General features: G+C 36.5%; 1 protein-coding gene across 2 annotated transcripts in view; it reads left to right on the top strand.

Moving 5' to 3' along the window:
• The window catches only part of DNAH5 (dynein axonemal heavy chain 5), a 173,924-nt gene that overhangs the window by 144,148 nt on the left and 10,986 nt on the right, over window positions 1–18,790 (top strand). For both annotated transcript variants that reach the window (XM_068931426.1, XM_068931427.1), the window contains exons 63-73: window positions 70–386; window positions 1,678–1,833; window positions 2,381–2,563; window positions 9,112–9,355; window positions 10,499–10,613; window positions 11,083–11,273; window positions 12,549–12,670; window positions 13,493–13,642; window positions 15,320–15,565; window positions 17,092–17,311; window positions 18,014–18,219. In XM_068931426.1, coding sequence (XP_068787527.1) covers window positions 70–386; window positions 1,678–1,833; window positions 2,381–2,563; window positions 9,112–9,355; window positions 10,499–10,613; window positions 11,083–11,273; window positions 12,549–12,670; window positions 13,493–13,642; window positions 15,320–15,565; window positions 17,092–17,311; window positions 18,014–18,219 — 2,150 coding nt within the window. The remainder of the gene's footprint in view (window positions 1–69; window positions 387–1,677; window positions 1,834–2,380; window positions 2,564–9,111; window positions 9,356–10,498; window positions 10,614–11,082; window positions 11,274–12,548; window positions 12,671–13,492; window positions 13,643–15,319; window positions 15,566–17,091; window positions 17,312–18,013; window positions 18,220–18,790) is intronic.

Here is an 18,790-nt window from a genome sequence, read left to right as displayed (position 1 = left end):
AAGGAAGCATCTCCTTCACAAAAATAATTTAAAAAAATTATGTTTTGTTTGCCATTTTCTTTTTTTAAGGTGATGTACTGTTGGCTACAGCTTTTCTGTCTTATTCTGGTCCTTTTAACCAAGAGTTCCGCAATCTACTGTTAAATGACTGGCAACAGGAAATGAAAACTCGGAAAATCCCCTGTGGAAACAACCTGAACCTCATAGAGATGTTGGCTGATGCTCCAACAATCAGTGAGTGGAACCTCCAAGGATTACCAAATGATGACTTATCCATACAGAATGGAATCATTGTCACTAAAGCGTCTCGTTATCCATTACTAATTGACCCACAGGCACAGGGTAAAATTTGGATTAAAAATAAGGAAGGCAGAAATGAACTTCAGGTAATAAGAATGTTGGTACTTTCATAATCCCTAGAAACTCTTACCTGAGAAAGCAGTTGCTAAATCAGTGATTCAGATTATACCCAGTAAAGTTGTTATGTACGATGCCTAACTTGGGCACAAAGGACATCTCAGTTGTATCTTGATAGATTTAAGATTCGGCTAGCTATTGGAAGCTTATTAATACCAGTGGCTCAATTTGTTTAAGGAATTTATTTTAATGAAACACAAACTACTGGAAAATATTTTCTCTTAGGCTGGAAGGGCAATGTCTGCTAAGGGCTGAAACATACTTGCTGAATACTTTCACTATTAGAAAAATATAAGTAAATGAAAGGAATATGAATTGGTACAAGTCTTTTTAAGGATCTATGAAAATGAGAATGAATGGCATGATAATGTTATCTTCTCTTAATCAGAAATTACTGATAATTTGTATGTCTTAGCATGAATGTCAGATGCTAAATATTCTGCAAATGTATAATAAAGACAGTAATTGCCCCAAACGTAGTTTGAAACAAGGAACATCAGTTCAATGCAGGAAAAATGCAAGGAAGAATGTTCTTGCTGGCTGCATTTATAATTACACCAGTAACATAGCTTTTTTAAAAGGTATTCCAGAAAAAGATAGAGTTGGAAGAATGATAGTAGAGTCCATTTGAGGGTATTAGTAGGAAACTCCTATCATTCATGTTGATTGGTATCTCAAGGTCCAACACTTGTAACAATTGCCTGGCTAGTCATGTTAAGAAATGGTGATTAGATTTGAACTGTGGAGTTACAAAAAAACTAAGCTGCATGGGCTTTGTATACATGCTGAAAACGAATCACAACTTTACTGAGGACTACTTTTAAAGCAAAGACTATTTAATGATTTGTTCAATATAAAACCTTAATTTTCAAAAAAAGATCCCCCATCTTGGAACTGGCCTTGCTGTAATCTGACTTGGGGGAGGTTATCCAAGATAAAATTAGAGACTGAGGGTGATGGAATGTGCCTGTTAATTTCTTATCTAGTTGCACTTAAAGGATATCAAAACTTTAAGTGCTCACTGTTAGTTTACTTCCACTCTTGTACTAGAAGAATATACATTTTCATTCAACAAGATCTAAGAATATGGTAGTGATGTTAATCTCTTCTTATGGTCACTATCTTTGCCTTAATCCTAGTCTAATCATAGGTTTGTCATTGTTATTAGTAATTTATTTGAATAAAATGAAATAATCCATAGATTCAAAAAGGAAAAAAAAAGCTTAGTAACTGAGCATAGGTCCGTGATTGTATTTTTAGATCACTACTTTGAATCACAAGTACTTTAGACATCATTTAGAAGACAGCCTTTCTTTGGGAAGACCTCTTTTGATAGAAGATGTTGGAGAAGAGCTTGACCCAGCACTAGATAATGTTTTGGAAAGAAATTTCATTAAGGCAGGTTCCACGAACAAGGTAAAAAAACAAAAAAACAAAAAAAACCCTCAAAAAGCAAAAAAGCAACAACCCTAAGCACCTCCCCTCTCCCCTCTAAAACAAAAGCCTCCCAAACAAAATTACCGTTACTAATGATATATCTCCAAACAGTTGAACTGAAGTCATTTTTAAATTTGAATAGTACTAATACCAAAAAACGGTGTTAGCTGAGCTCACAACTAGTGACTACATATTAAACCTGTAGCGTTCCTTATCCCTTTCCTTATGTTGTAGTCCTTTAAGGACTACAAGCAAGTGCCGAGATTTCCATTTGCTTTTGTGTAGTGTTCTGTGTTTAGGAGAAATGATGATGAAAGTTAACTAGAATCGAAAGAATCTGTGAATGAGTCATCTAAAGAATTCCATGGATATTCTCAATAAATTCTTTGCATAAGACTTGCAATTTTAAGCTGGATCTTTATGCATTTGAATAGAAAAATGTAACCTTTGTTTCTAGGTGTAGTACCTGAAAGAGAGTGCACTGGTGCTTGATTTCTCAACACTTCTTTTTAATATTTTTCTTAAGGTGAAAGTTGGTGATAAAGAAGTAGATGTTATGAATGGTTTCAAACTTTATATTACCACAAAACTGCCAAACCCACGATACTCTCCTGAAATTAGTGCTCGGACCTCCATCATTGACTTCACTGTGACTATGAAAGGTCTTGAAAATCAACTCTTGGGCAGAGTCATTCTCACAGAGAAACAGGTAAAAAAAAAAAAAAATCTTCCTCCTGGTTATAATATATGCTTTACATTTATCTGGGGAATATTTCACTTTCCCTTATTTTATTGCTCTTTCTTCCCATATTACAGGGTAACTTTCTGCCTCTCTCTATTTTGATTGTTGTTAGTGTAACCTATTTAGGATGGTTTAAGAACTGTTCAAGCAGAAGCTCCATGTTTGTCTTTATTGTTGTAACTGTACCATCTTCACCTTATTCCTCCTGCCTCATTGAGGTGTAACCTAATGGGAAGGGTCTATGCAAAGGAAAACAAACTGGGGTATAAGACTGATGTTCTTCTGTCTAGACACCGTGGAGCTCATGGCAACATAAGCTGCAGCAAAGGATTCAGACTCAGTAACTTCCTTGCTGCAAGGGGAGATGGGCTGACTACCTTTTTTGACATTGCAGGTGTATTAGTTGAGCAAGTCCAAGTCCCGAGTGGCACCCCTAATAAACATGTCACCAACAGTTCGGGAGGGAGGCTGGTTCGTATGTATTGAACTACTGGACACCCTAATTCCTGTAGCTATAAGGTCAGCTAGTGTTGAGGTCTCTTATGTGTTGCCATCTGGGCACCTATGAACATCTATGGGACATCTATGACTCTGTGTATTTACTATGATTTTGGCAACAGTAACAGTTTACCTTCACGGAGAGGAAAGTGTTTGTTCCCTTATTGTGACAAGTATAGAAGTCAGATTATTTTATTTATTTATTTATTTTATGCGAGACTTTTAGGCTTAATGGCCTCTTCATCCCTGATCAGTCCATGGAGCTCATGAGAGAAATCAGACTCCTCATTCTACGAAGGCTTATGTTCTGTCAGACAGCTCCACTGCGCTGTTAGCTTCAGTTCAACCAGCTGTCAGCCCACGGTGTAATGGAATTATCAGTTTGTCTGAGACACAGTGATGTGTATGTTCACAAAACCTCCTGCCAAACCCCAATTCTGGGTCCTATAATCAGTATGTTCCTATAGATGACGTTTTATCAGCAAATTCCTCCAGTCACCACAGTTTCCTTTTGGTTGTGCAGTCCTTCTGGCAGTACAAGTAATCATTTTACGTGGACTGGAGAGCCAGTTCCAGCAGTCAGTTGCGCTAGCTGGCATCTTCTCTGAAGGGAAAGTATCTAGGTTCTGAAGGAGCGGATGGGAGTCATTGATCCTTCTCAGACCAGCTTCCTTCTCTATTTCTGAAGGGGCTATTGCACATGTTCTCAGTGCTTCCATATGTTCTTGTCAAAGTGAAGAAAGATAATAGTAGCATGTAGTAGTAATGGTTGAACATGGAATTCCTGACTGACCTGAAACACGCAAATGAAATAAATACACAGAAGATGAAAGCCAGGGGCAGGCTGCTTGGAAGGAATATAAAGACATTGCGCACATGTGTAGCAGTGGAGTAAGGAAAGCCAAAACTCAGCTGGAATTGAAATTAGCAAGGGAAGTGAGGGGCAAAAAGAAAGGTTTCTGTAAGTACATCAGCAGCAAAGAAAAGGCTAAAAGAGTTTGGCCCCATTACTCAATGAGGTAGAGGACAAAGGATTTGGAAAAAGCTGAAGAACTTGATGCCTTTTTTACCTCAGCTTTCACTGGCAAGACTTGCTGTCAGGCCTCCTAGGTCCCTGAGTCGACTAGCAGAGACTATGGGAGTCAAGCAGTACCCACAGTAAAGGGAGACAGACTTATGCCAATTAGACATACACAAGTCCATGGGACCAGATGGGATGCTTCCGAGGGTGCAGAAAGAGCTGGCTGATGTCATTGTAAGGCTGTTCTCTATCGTCTTTGAAAGGCCATGGCAGCTGCGGGAAGTTCTTAATGACAGGAGAAAGGCAAATTTACACCTATCTTCAAGAAGAGCAAGAAGAAAGATCCTGATATCTTCATGCTGATCAGCCTCACCTCAGTCCCTGGGAAGATGATGGAGCAAATCCTTTTAGAAGCCACTTCTAAACAGCTGAAAGACAAGAAGGTGGTTGTGAGCAACCAGCATTGGTTTATCTGGGGTGAAGCATGCTTAATTAACCTCATTGCTTTCTATGATGAGATGACTGGCACTGTGGACAAGAGGAAAGCAGTGGATGTTGTTTGTCTTGACTTTAGCAAGGCATCTTACATGGTCTCCATAGTATCCTTACAGTCAAATTGGTGAGCTATGCACTGGGTAAGTGGCCGTTAAGGTGGGTGGAGAATTGGCTGGACTGCCAGGCTCAGAGAGTTGTGATCATGGGTGCAAAGCCCAGCTAGTGGTCAGTAACTAGTGGCAATCCTTAGGGATCTGTACTGCACTAATACTGTTTAATGTCTTGAACAACCTGGATAATTGGTTGGAGTGCACTCTCAGTGGGTTTGCAGAAGAGGTCAAATTAAGGGGAGCAGTAATATGGGGGAGAGTAAGGCAGCATTCAGACGGACCTGGACAAGCTGGAGAGATGGGCTGACAGGAACCTCAAGAAGTTCAACAGAAGCAAATGCTAGTTCTTGCATCTGATATGAAATAATCCCATGCAACAGCACACAGTCTAGGAAGTAGCTCTGCAGAAAAGGATATTGGAGTCCTGGTGGAAACCAAGTTAAATATGATTCAGCAGTGTGCCCTTGCGACAAGGAAAGCCAACCACAGACTAAGGTGTATTAGTAGAGGTGTAGCCTTCCCCTCTATTCAGCAGCAAGCTGCACCTTGACTGCTGTGTCTGGTTCTGGGCTCTGCATGATAAAAAAGATTTTCACTTGCTGGAGGAAGTCCCATGGAGACCCACCAAGCTGTTTATGGGGCTAGAGGATATGACATACAGGAGAACTGTGTTTGTTCAGCCTGAAGAAGAGAAAATTAAGGGGATGTCTACAATTACCTGATTGGAGGACACAGAGAAGATGGCGCTAAAGTCTTCTCAGGGGCCCAAAGCAATAGGATGAGAGGCAAAGGATGCCAGTTCGAACATGGGAAATTCTTATTAGGTATTAGGAAATTTTTTTCAAGTTTAGAACTTAATTGAACATGGCCCTGAGTAACTGATGTATTAAGACCTACTCTGAGCAGGATGTTGGACTACATGACTTGTAGGGGTTCCTTCCAACCTAAATTATTCTATTATTCTATATCTTTGCCAATAAATAGAAAATATCTAATGAGTGGATATGCTGTGCTCCCTGGACCAGCTTCCTCAGTGGTATATTCGCTCCTGCTTTGATTCTGACCATCTTGGGATAGTTCTTCAAGGTAAATAACAAGTTGACCTCTTGGCAGGCTGAAGAAGTTTCATAGAATATGCTTACCACTTAGGAATAGAGCTGATCTCTGTTTTTGCATCCCGTGGTTCATGTGTTCTTGAAAGAGTCAATTTGGACATATCCCACTGTCCAAAACCTTGTTTTCCTACGATATGTAATTATGTACTTTGGGGACTTTTAGGATCTTCCTCTTGAACTTTTGGATTCTTGCTACCTTCTTGCAGCCTTTGGTTTTTATGTTTGGATTTGGGTTTTAGCAATGTGACTAGTTGCAGATATCCAGTGTTAGAATGTGTGTGTGGAACTTTTGCCCAACAAGGAGAAATTGCTTATCTGAAATTAGTGTTCTTCAGGATATGTACATACATTTATATCCCTCTTGCCATTCCACTGTCTCCGATTGTGCACAGAGAAGGATGAAGATTTAGACATGCCATGAGGAGAAGAGGGTTTACAGCACATCATTTAAATATTTTGTGAAGTGTGACTTTCCGGTCTTGTGCTGTCTGGTGTGCCCAAAGATAGAATCTATGTGCCATCTACATCTCAAAGAACGCTCAAAGTGCTGATAAGTACTTTTCTTTTCCCCCAGCGCGTTAAACGAACACTTATCTGTCAGATGTGAGCTAAGCCCAAGAAGATCAATGGGTAGCTGGTATATCTGTACGAAATTGATCCTATTCTATCTCTAGGAATAACTGGATTTGGGAGACTTGATATTATATCTGAATGCAGACATTGTTTTAATGATATGAGTGATTTGACGTGTTTGCTGTTACATGTTTTGATAAAACCCCTATTTAGTGCTGTAGGAATAGATATGATTAGTTGTAGAGTTGTAATGCAAAAATTATTTGTGGCTTTTTGAATGTTCACATTCATATTTCCAGATTTGTGATAGAAAAGGTCTCCAATTTTGTAAGAACTGCAGACAATGCAAATTCTTACCCTTGTGCATCATTTTGTGACAGGATTATGAAAGCTATTTAGCAGCTTTTATTTCTTATTAATATTTAGAAGATCTAGCAGTGTTTGGTACAGCCTATAAAAGGACATTAACTTTTGAAAGGAATTCCATAAAGCTGAATTTGAAATAGTCTCTTCAGTGCACGTTCCTTGCATATATTTATGTAGCAACTTGGCTTACTTAAAAATCTAAGGTTACTTCAGTTGCCTTAGTTTGGTTATTTTGTTTCAGGCTGCTCTTGTGAGGAAAGCTTAGCTTTCCTTTGTTTAAATATGTTGCACTCTAAAATATGTTTAACCTTTTAAACTGAACTCAGTAAAACATGAAATTTAATTTGGCTCTGACTGATTTTTCAATATGATAATTATTGTATTTAATTGACTGCTAACGTCCTTATAATGCTACACTTTAAATTGTTTCTGCTTCATCAAACCTAAATAATGCTTCCCTTGCTTCGTAATTGCTACCTGCTTCTTTTCCTTTAGCTCCATCAGACATTAGTTGATTAAAATGGAGTTAACTGTGGTTTTCTTGCCTTTTTTTATCAGTTCTTCTAAGATTATTTTGAATCTGTGTGCTTACCTAAGTTATGTGATATTTATGTTTTTCTGTGTCAACAATCCCAATAAATCTTTTCTGCCTGATGATGTAGTTTTCATATAGCTTTTGTACAGTCACAAGAAAAGGACGTAAATCTAATAAGGAGATGAAGGTGATTTTTTACAATTTTCTTCTTAAGATAAAAAGACTTTGTAAGAACTAAATGCCTGAAGTGCTTAGGAACGTTAGCAGAATATAAGAATATTTCCTGCTGGTCGTCAGGGCTTGCAATTGCACTTCAGAAAGTGTTAGGCCTTCTGTAGTATGATGCATGTTCATTAGATACAAATTTATTGTCAAAAAGCTTCCTGAGTAGGCTTCACATGCAGTACACTGAGTGAGAAGACCACACGTTTAGAATATGAGAGAATATAAAAAAGCAATTTGAAAAGTGTGTGGCAGACCTGTGAAAATGAGGGTTACTCAAATGGTGCGATAAGAACTTTCCTCAAGCCTTGCTAAGGTCTACACATTCTTAATGCCTTTAGCACTGTATGAGATATCATATATTTCCTAGTGTTGTCCATTGCTGTTTCTTTGGGAGAAGCAGCATCCTGTTGCTAAATCTGAATAAAATAAAGCCTGAATGAAGTGCCAAGGTATACTTGGCAAAGGTGGAGTGAACACACAGCTTTCAACTTGGAAGAGACCTTGTTAAAACTGTTCACCAAACCTCCGTAAGCCTTGGAGTACTTCTTCTGTAGACACAGCTAGTATCTCTACTGTCTGGCTCACTTAGCATTGATAACCAGGTGGAAATTCTTATTATCTGTATCCTGTGAAAGACTACTAACCCTCCCTCTCTCCTCCCACGCTTTTTACCTTATTGTATTGAAATATTGCAGTTGTTTTAATATAATATTTTTTTTGTGAAGGATTCATTTGTAAAATTTTTTAAAATTATAATAGCAATAGAAGTAGGAACTGGAGAACATATTTTTCTAGATATTTTAAATAGTTGTTCTTGTGTTTATGTGAAGCTGCTACTCAACCTTTATCCATCTTTAATATATTACCACTGGAAAACAATGTAAGTGTTTACAACTGCCACACAGATTGTATTACTGTGAAAGTAATCAACTAAATACTTCCAGTGAAACAACTAAATTTGAGTGCTACGTGCTTTCTTTTATTAAGCAATGAAGCATTTTAGTGACAGACTAAAGTTATTCCTGTTTGATGGAGTAGTATTTTAAATACCCTCCTTGAAAGAGTGGATGCTTGATTGACTGACCAAGGGATGCTTGTTGTTACTGAGGCTATATTTTCAGTATGGGTATGTTGTTCGTTATGTCACTTTTGAAACTGATATCATGATAAAATGTGTGGAAAACAGTGCATAAACGAAGATAATGCTAGATGGAATGAAATAAAAACCTATCCCTGGAAAGCTGGTTGCCAAAACAAGAAACAGAGAGAGAAGAAAATACTTATTATTCTGAACTTCTAGTTCTATTAGGTCATGACACCAGCATGCTCCATATAATTTGTTGAAATTTTTTCTTAGTGTATATTTATATAGCATGTTTAGAAACCTTGTAATTGATCTTCTGTCAAAAATACCGTTGTAAAGCTGGAATTCTTCCCTCAGACTAGTGCAGTTCCTCTTGACGTACACTGCTTTGGTAGGATCAGTACCTTTTAAATTAAATATCTTTGGTTATTCAAGTTGTGTTTTGCTTTTGATTGCTTGTACATTTTTCAAATATTACTATGTATTGCAACAGGAACTAGAGAAAGAAAGAACAGATCTTATGGAAGATGTGACTATGAACAAAAGGAGGATGAAAGAGCTAGAAGATAGCCTTTTGTTCCGACTTACAAGCACTAAGGGTTCTCTCGCAGAAGATGAGAGTCTAATAATTGTATTGAGTAGCACTAAGAAGACTGCTGAGGAGGTAACACAGAAGCTGCAAATTTCTGCTGAAACTGAAGTACAGATCAACTCAGCCCGTGAAGAGTACAGACCTGGTGAGGGCAATTGTAGGTGGTGATGAAAGACTAGTGACGGGAACACGTGGTTAAAAGAGCAATATCTAGAGTAAGAGAAATGACAGGATGAAAGCAGGAAGACTTTAATGGATGAGACGGAGCTGTGTTTTCCTGTAAATAAAGTGGATCTAGGAAATGGCATATTGAGCTGTGATGGAGAAAATAGTCAGTATTATGCTTTCTGTGGGATTTATAAAATGGAGTGATCCGTTCTGTCTGCTCTACGTACGAGGGTACCAGTCGATCAAGTCTATTGGAAAAGAAGCTTGGGAAAACTTGGTCATTTTTTCTCAGTGTCCTTCTCAGACACTTTTTATGGATGGGCAATGAGACCAGTCTTTAGGGTGAAACCTGTTTTTTGCGTTGTATCTGAAGACACCTTGAATTTAACATGTTGACATTCTTTTAGTAGGCTGTATAATGGTAAATGCTTTGCATCTGTTTTGATGAATACTTTGTGCTTCCTGCCATGGATCCTTATGTTATAGGCAACAAATTTCATCAGTGTTTTTTTCTTTTTTTAACTTAGAAGTGAAAATGTGGAAAAACTAGGGGAGGAGGAAGTGTTCTCTGGAATGAAATATTATACCTGCATTTTTGGAAATATATACAATACTACATTTAATATACCAAAATCATTGCAGATTTTGTAAAGCTGTTGCATTTAAAAACAATAGATTGTCTGCTGAAAGCGAGCAAGTTAAATCAGTGCTGTATGTTTAATCAATATAGTCCATTTGGCTTTTATATGACTCCTGTAAAAGTCTGCATGAGAAATTTGTTTGGATATTCAAACAGTACTTCAAACCAACAAATTTTTTTCTGTGTTTCACTGATAACTTGTGTATCCCAATACAGAATCTTGTTATTCTCCAAAGGCGCTCGTATGTGCAAACTATACTTTGTATACTATGCATTAATTACAGAAAAAAAATTTCTGCTGCTGTATAAATGAGAATTAAAATACTCTTTTAATTATTCTTCTGGACAGTAAGGAATGGAGCAACTCAAAGATCTTGGGTTAGCGTTAATATTCTTAAACTTCGTGTACTTGTTACAGAAAGTTATAGTTTTTTGTTCTGCATTTCTACTTTGAAAACAGTCTTGTTTCCTATCCTTCAGTTGCAACTCGAGGGAGCATCTTATACTTCCTTATTACTGAGATGAGCATGGTCAACGTCATGTATCAGACTTCACTTCGGCAGTTTTTAGGGCTCTTTGACCGCTCCTTAGCCAGGTAATTTAGCTAACTACAAGTATCGTTTGTACTTAATCAGTCCTGAATGTGATCATGGTACCGTAAAGATTTGTTGTAAACTAGTGCCACAAAGAAGGGTGTAGCTAGTTACAATCTTGACAGGAATTTTCAGTTTAAATACCCATAAGGTTTGGTTCCTTAGTTACCAAGGCAAAGAACCTTCACGTTTACTTACAGATCTGGAAAAGTTGGTACTAGCTAATTAAAACTATTATACTGAGTGAATTTTCAGCTATGCAGAAAGGCTTAATTAGAAAGGAATTTTTTATTGCTCCTTCAGTCTGAAAGTTTTTGCCAATTTGCTGACTGATGCTGTGTCTTTGTGACCTATTTATTTTTAATGTTTTCAGAATTCTGAACTAGGCCTTTTTGTCTTTACATATTGCTCTCTTTCATAAAGCCTATCCAAATAGACATTCAGTTCAACTGCAAACCTTGCTTCCAACAGATCTACCAAGAGCCCTGTAACTAGCAAGAGGATTAGTAATATTATTGATCACATGACATACGAAGTGTTCAAATATGCTGCCCGAGGACTCTACGAAGAGCACAAATTTCTGTTCACGTTATTACTTACTTTGAAGATTGATATACAGAGAAATAGAGTGAAACATGAAGAATTTCTCACACTTATTAAAGGTCAGATCCACTGAACAATTTTAAGTAGAGCACATACATTACTGTAGAAAAACTGTGAACTGTGGTTGTATCTCCTAGCCAACCTGCCACTTCCATCTACACATGAGAAGTCAGTCAAGTGAAAGAATATATGTTTACCATTCTCTTTTGGTGACAGACAGTATCATATGGTAGATTTAATTTATAGGGACACATTGAGTTTTGATAGCTTAGCTTTGAGAACTGTAAGCATTTAAAAAGGAGAACTGCTTAGTATCCCTTCAGTTGATGTTTGTCAGCTGTCTGAATACCATCGAGTATGTAGTTTGACTTTGAAAAGTTGTTATACTAAACAACTTTTAGCTTATTTGGTAGTCGCAGGAGGACCAGCAAGTAAATAGGAGCAGGAAGTGATGTTAACAGTTTATAAGAATATCAAAGTCTTAGCTGCATATGACAACCTCATGGCTTTATTTTTAAATGTATCCAAGCACAGTGTATCTTCACTGAAAAGCCTGGAGTCAGTTAATATTACCTTTCCAAGGTCCTCTAAGAGCACAAGGTACTTAATTCTTCAGGAAATAGCTATTTATTGATTATAACTGTTAATGTTTTCCATGTTGAATCTTCAGACTCTTTATTTCCTAAAATATGCATTTCTAAACAAACATTTATTTTCGGGCACTCCTTACAAGGAAATATTTAAGGATGTCTTCAAGAGAGAACAACAAAGATCACATAAGGTGTATAGTAAATAAACTTATCAAACGTGCAAACTTTACTTAATCATAGATGGATTGACTTTTAAAGGCAGAAAATCCCTGCATTCTTATGTTTACAATCTGGATTCCTATAGCCCTTGTTTTCTCTTTATTTCATGGTTACTTTCTTTTACTTTCAGCTGAAGTGCAAGCAAGTTTATCTACATCAACAAACTGAAGTAAAATACTTCAAATTGTGCTGCTTCATTTTTTCTCATAAGCTCAAGTTTATTCTTTTACAATCAGAAATAGATTTAACTTGTGATAGGAAGTTGGTATGATTAAAAAATGTTATGTATGTTTTAAAGTCGGACAAAAAATACAATTTGAAAATAAATTTTGCCTGTTACATACTCAAAAATTTCTTCGTGACCATCCTTACTTAAGTAAAGTCTTTCTGCAGATTGGGAAGACTTCTCAGTTGTGTAGAATAGTTTTGCATTATCTAGTTTATGCTTTCCAAACTGGCCCTACTTTTTTTTCTTTTGGGTGTCTCTGACAGTTCTAATTATAGCTAAATCCCTACTTTTTGCAGGCGGTGCTTCCCTGGACCTTAAAGCTTGTCCTCCCAAGCCAGCTAAATGGATCCTAGATATGACTTGGCTGAACTTGGTAGAGCTTAGTAAGCTTAGACAATTTTCAGATATTCTTGACCAAGTAAGTAGCATTTTTAAAATACTGTCTGGTCTGAGAGCGAAGATCTAGTGATGATCAAGGCAAGGAGTGGGAAACTAGCTTATTTCATAAAATAGAGTGAAACTGGTAGACCAAAAGTTATGAGTAGTGGCCCTGACTGCTTAGCAATCTGTATTGGCAAAAGAATTAAAACAAAAAAAAAAAAAAAAAAACCCAGTAAAATGAGAAGTAGAAAGCTTCACTCTATACAATTATAATACTTCCCAGATTGGCGTATACCTTGCCATTATTCCGGTGACATAATGCAGTTTCTCTCTTCTTCCCTAAGGCTGTTGGACTTTCTTGCATCCCTGTTGTGCTTTCTTAGACTGAATTTTATCATGCATGTTGCAATATTTTTCTGTTTACATGGAGTATGACTGAGGGAAGCAGTGCTCAGTAAATTCAACACTTGCCTGAATAGTCTTAATGGACACTAAGTGTATTGCAGTTAATGGAGTAAGTAAATTGCATTTGGTATGCATTTGCAGTCATGCGGGGAGCAGATATGTACCTAGTGTTCTCAGAGCTAACAACCTAGCTATCTGTGTGCTGACCTTGCTATGTCATTGTAACATTAATGGAAAATACTTAGTAGTAGTCCATTTTTTCAGAATATGAATAGTAAAGGCTATCATTGATTAGTGCAATTTTGTACTAAAAATTTGAAAGCTTATTCTGTCTTTTTTTCAATACCCTTGCTTAATCTGTCTGTGACCCTCATTAAAAGTTTGTGAGCTGGTACCTGTTGAAATGTGACTTGTCTTTTTAGTGAGATTTACTCCTTTGATGGTATGATTGCAGATTTCCAGAGGAGAGAAACAGTGGAAAATCTGGTTTGATAGTGAGAATCCTGAAGAAGAACGGGTTCCTAGTGGTTATGGTCAGTCTCTGGACTGCTTCAGACATCTTCTTCTTATTAGATCTTGGTGCCCTGACAGGACCATAGCTCAGGTACATTTATATAACGGACATAGTTTATTTAGGGGTCATTGCAATAGCTATTACAGGATCACAGTTCCGTACTTTTAGCATTTAATGCTAAAATTATTTTTGCCATGAACCTTTACAATGAATTTTCTGAAATTCTCTTCAGACAGAAATCTATGCATGATACAATAGTTGCAATATATTGAAGGAACATGAGCCAGTGATTTTACTGTGGAGACAGGATTTTATCTGGAAAGTTTTTTGTTTGTCCAGTTCTGCGTATCAGTTCAGAAGGAATTTTTGGCTGTCCTTGCTAGTATTATTCACTGGAATTGCAGAAGTGTCCTGATGTTCAGCTAAAATAAATCCTTTCATGAAATTGGTATGCTGAGGGAAAACAAAACCTGAAAACAATTTAACTGAAGAACTATTTCCTGCATGGAGAAATTATTAGACCCACCTTAGAAAAATCTGTAAGATAGTCTGTTCAAAATTTTTATTTTCAACTAATCTATTTAAAAAAGATAGAAATATAAAATTAAAGCTTAAAAAATGGTAAGGCCTATTTTAGAAAGGTCAGCTTCTAAGAACCTATTTCTGTCTTTATGTGCTTCTCCAACAGCAAGAGAATAAAAATTATGCAGTTGTTGACAATTCCAGTGTGATGGCAGGCAATTTATTGAAGTCACTAATTGTGTGGTATCCTTTTTGTGGAGGCCAACCTTTAGACATTGTGACTGGATTCAGAGAAAGTCTGAGCACTTACTGGTGCAGCTGCAGTCAATGGAAGCTTAAATGTTGCTATGTAATGAATATCTCAGATTTGTTCTATGTATCTGAAAACTGATCATGCGAAATTAGTGCCCCCTCAAAATTCTGTAAATGGGGACGACATACTTTTTGTGTGTTTTCTGAAGACCGATATTTTATCAAATTCTAAATGCTGAATATCTTTTGTCTCTGAGAAGTAACAAAGAATTATTAAAGGTGTTATTGCTCTAAATCAGAAGCTCAGGTGCTGAGAAAGAACATAAGAAAAATTATCTCTAACTGTTTGAAAGAGCCTTTTATATTTCTTAGTAGTGAACACTAATCTAACAACTTTTGAAATAAATGTATAAATAAGGAATTACAGCGATAGTCTTACCTGTTCCGCTGGAACTTCTACTTAGCAAGAGCTGTTTTGAGCATTACTACTATTAATTCATTATTTGTTTAAGCATGAAGGCGGAAAAGACCTCCCGAAACCTTTGATGCATACCTTCTATCCTTTCCTCCTCTCCTTTTGTAGCATTTGGAAATGAAAGCTATATTTTTAAGCTTAGGGTTTTTCTTTTTTAGTTCTCATGTTAGATAATGAAGATAATATCTTTAAAAATTAAAATCTTTCTGAAGGTTTAATACAGTTGTTATTTTTGTTATATTGTCATTGTATGTAATACATAATATATGCAGCAATACGTAGATAATGGAATAATTATTTTATAAGTTTTAACAAATCTTGTTAGGCTGTAAGAAAAATCTTTGAAATGCAGTGTGGTATGTTAACATATAAAAATCAATTTGTTTCATGTTTGTACTTCTGATATGAACTTAGAGCAACCCTTGCTATTTGATTTGCACACTGTTAGTATGTGCACTTGGAAGAAAATAATATTAAATGATTATGTAGCAAGTTCAGATTTATCCCTTTTAATACAGGCAAGAAAATACATCATTGACACTATGGGGGAGAAATATGCAGAAGGAGTCATTTTAGACTTGGAGAAGACATGGGAAGAGTCGGATCCACGTACTCCTCTTATATGCTTTCTTTCCATGGGCTCTGATCCTACTGAATCGATCATTGCTTTGGGAAAAAAACTGAAGGCAGAAACACGTTATGTTTCCATGGGCCAGGGACAAGAAGTCCACGCTCGTAAACTCCTACAGCAGACAATGGCACACGTAAGAGACAAAAATCAGAATTGTTTGTCTATCTATATTGGATGAAAGCCCTGTCATGAAATTAAGTTGCTTGATAGGTGGTTAATGGTGATGCAAGAACCTATATTTATTTATGGGAAGATGTGTCCTAAGCAATAGAACTGTCCTTTCACAGTCTTTAAATTGGCCATTGCAAACTTTTTGATGTTGCGCAAACATCAATATTGTTCCTGTTTAAAGGAGTTTTTGCTGTAGGTTATGACTGATGAGCATGTCAAAATTGATTAATTATTTGGGTTACCTAAATACTAAATATATGTCAACAAGCATTTCACATCATGTTTTTTTTTTTTTTTTTTTTTTTTAGTAATACAAGCATGGTTTATAAAATGAAGAGGAATTCCAGATATATTATTGATTGTTACGTAACCTTGAGAAAAATGAAGCTTTATAGCAAAGCGTTTTTGTATTGCTATAGTCTGGATTTTGAAATGGGATGGACAATCTGATAGCACAGGCTTTTTTTCTTTTTACTTAAGTAGAACACATAATAATTAAAGAATCAAATTTCCTGTATGAGAAAGAAAACCTGAGATGTTCCAATTTAAAAATACTTTGTCTATTGGGTAGTAGTACTGCTATGCCTGCTGAGGTTAACCTTCCTGCAGTCCTGAGTTATGAACTTCTTCCCTGTCTGTATAACCAGTTTTCCTCTGACTTTTGCCTCAGATTCATATTTGACAACTTCACATTACAGGCTAATTCGGAGCAGATAAGAAGAACCATATTCAAAAGATAAAGGGGAAGAGCTTCTTTCATTTGTTTAAGAAAAAGGCAGTTATTTCCCCACACTGTCTCACATACCCTCTTAATGAAGAGGTATGTGAAACATCTTAATGAAGTGCAGTACTCATGTTTGATAGCAATAGATTAACACTATGTATGTTGTTTATTGATTTCAAGCCTGCGACCCTTGAGGGGAACCAGGATTAGCAGCTTGCTTTGTCTACAGAACTGTTTCTGAGCTCCCTTATGTAGGATCAGAGAAATTATGGGTGTAACTAGAAAAGTAAGATTTATCTATATGCTTCTTAGGTCTGTGACCATATCCAGATGTATTCAAAACTTACTTAATTGAGAAAGAAAGGTGCCCTCTGGAGAGGGACTACTTGGAAACACCAGATTGGACAAATAAGGAGTTCTTGTTGAGATGATTAAAACAAAAAAACAAACAAGCTATCAAACCCCCTAAAAGGACCAGCCCACAACTTGGCTCAACTGAACTTTCTCTTACAGAAAAAGTATTTTGATAATTACACATATAACATTACTGTGGATGATGGTTTCCTTTTTCAGATACGTGTGAAAACAAATGCTTATGGATTTGGTTTTGTTTTGGTAAGCCAGTGGTGCGAACATATACATTTTACTATAGCTTAGATAGGATGGCTTTGTTCTTATTTTGCATCATAAACAAAGAGTGATTTTAGTGCTTTCAGTTTGCAAACACAGTTGATAACGGTCTATATTCTGCTATTTTACATTAGGGTGGTTGGGCACTTCTGCAAAACTGCCACCTTGGACTTGACTTCTTGGATGAATTGATGGACACTATAACAGAGACAGAGACTGTCCATGAAGGCTTTCGACTGTGGATGACAACTGAAATTCACAAACAGTTCCCAATCACCCTTCTTCAAATGTCTATTAAATTCACTAGTGAACCACCGCAAGGGCTCCGAGCTGGACTAAAGCGAACATATGGTGGTGAGTGTGGAGTGCTAGAATGGTAATGATTCAAAAATAAGTGCTGCTATTTTTTGGATTCTGATGCTATCATGTGGTCATGTTGTACCTACTGTACCTGTAAGCTAGTATGAGCAACTGTGTGCATCAATGCCAGGGCACAGCTTGATCCTTCCTTGAGCTAGAAGCTGAGAAAATTAAGAGGAAGACAAGATCTCCTGAAGTTTTGATACCAGAACTAATTGGATAGCAGAACATAGAAATAATTTTTCTTTTCTCAAAAGTTAGATTCTAATATCTCAGTTGAAATGCTTCTAAACAGTTTAAATTCTTAAGCTCCTTGTCTCTTTTGGTAGAAAAAAAGCATATTAATCTGTTTGACTCCATAAAGAGTCGATTGTTAAGTACTCTTCACATTGGATGCAGTGAAGAAGGTCTATAATTCAAGAGTCTGTGAGAAAAGCAACTTATGTGAATTCAACTATTAGTAAATTATGAATGTTTAAATTTGTCTGAAGTTAACTCTTTTAATATTTACTACCTCATAACAGGCTATAAACTTTGTCTACAGAATAGAATACTTTGTAGAGCAATAATTTCCTCTTGGAAGAGACTGGAATTCAACTGAATATCTCTAGGAGTGATGTTTTAGTACTGATTTGAAGTGATTTTGAAAATTTTGAAACTTCTGTATTTCTTATAAAGCCCACTTATAATCAATAGGTGTCAGCCAGGATTTACTAGATGTCAGTAACATGGTACAGTGGAAGTCAATGTTGTATGCTGTGGCCTTTCTGCACTCCACTGTTCAAGAAAGACGCAAGTTTGGATCTCTGGGTTGGAACATACCTTATGAGTTTAATCAAGCTGATTTCAATGCCACTGTGCAGTTTGTTCAAAACCACTTGGATGGTATGGATATCAAGAAGGTAATTAATATTTTTGTGGGGAAGGTGATTTACCTGTCTGTAGAGCAGCTGGCCTAGATTAGACTTTTAATCCTGGGCTTGTTAACTATCTATATTAACTCGTGCGTCAAAACAAAACAAAACAAAAAATCTCTCTCCTCCCCCAAACTTAAGAAGTATAAACATATTATAATATAGACCTTCTTTCCAACTTTAATTATGTCAGCTAATTAAAAGTGTGCCACTGTATTTTAAATATGGTTTTGTTTAAATCCATTTTGAGTAAAAACCTTAAGACTGCTCCCAGTTACCTTGGCAGCAAAAAGAAATGGAAAGCTGCCTTAAGAGACCATGTAAGAACTTCTCTTACATTCCTCACTTTCAAGTGGCCAATTATTTTATAGGGTTCTGTGGTAGATCACTTTGTAGTTGGTATATTAGCGAAGTTGAAGGTGTATAGCTATATACATCTTGCTCAGATGCCAGAACAGCCTGTTAAACTTAGTTGTCTATGACTTCTATTTTAAGAAATCATAGTGGTGCTTGAAGTTGTTGCTGGAATACAGGATTATGGGAACAAAAGAGTAATAAA

Source organism: Struthio camelus, chromosome 2 (assembly GCF_040807025.1).
Source record: "Struthio camelus isolate bStrCam1 chromosome 2, bStrCam1.hap1, whole genome shotgun sequence".
In the NCBI taxonomy this organism is placed as follows: Eukaryota; Metazoa; Chordata; class Aves; order Struthioniformes; family Struthionidae; genus Struthio; species Struthio camelus.
Note: the sequence above shows the minus strand (reverse complement) of the source record. Positions and strands in the feature narration are given on the sequence as shown.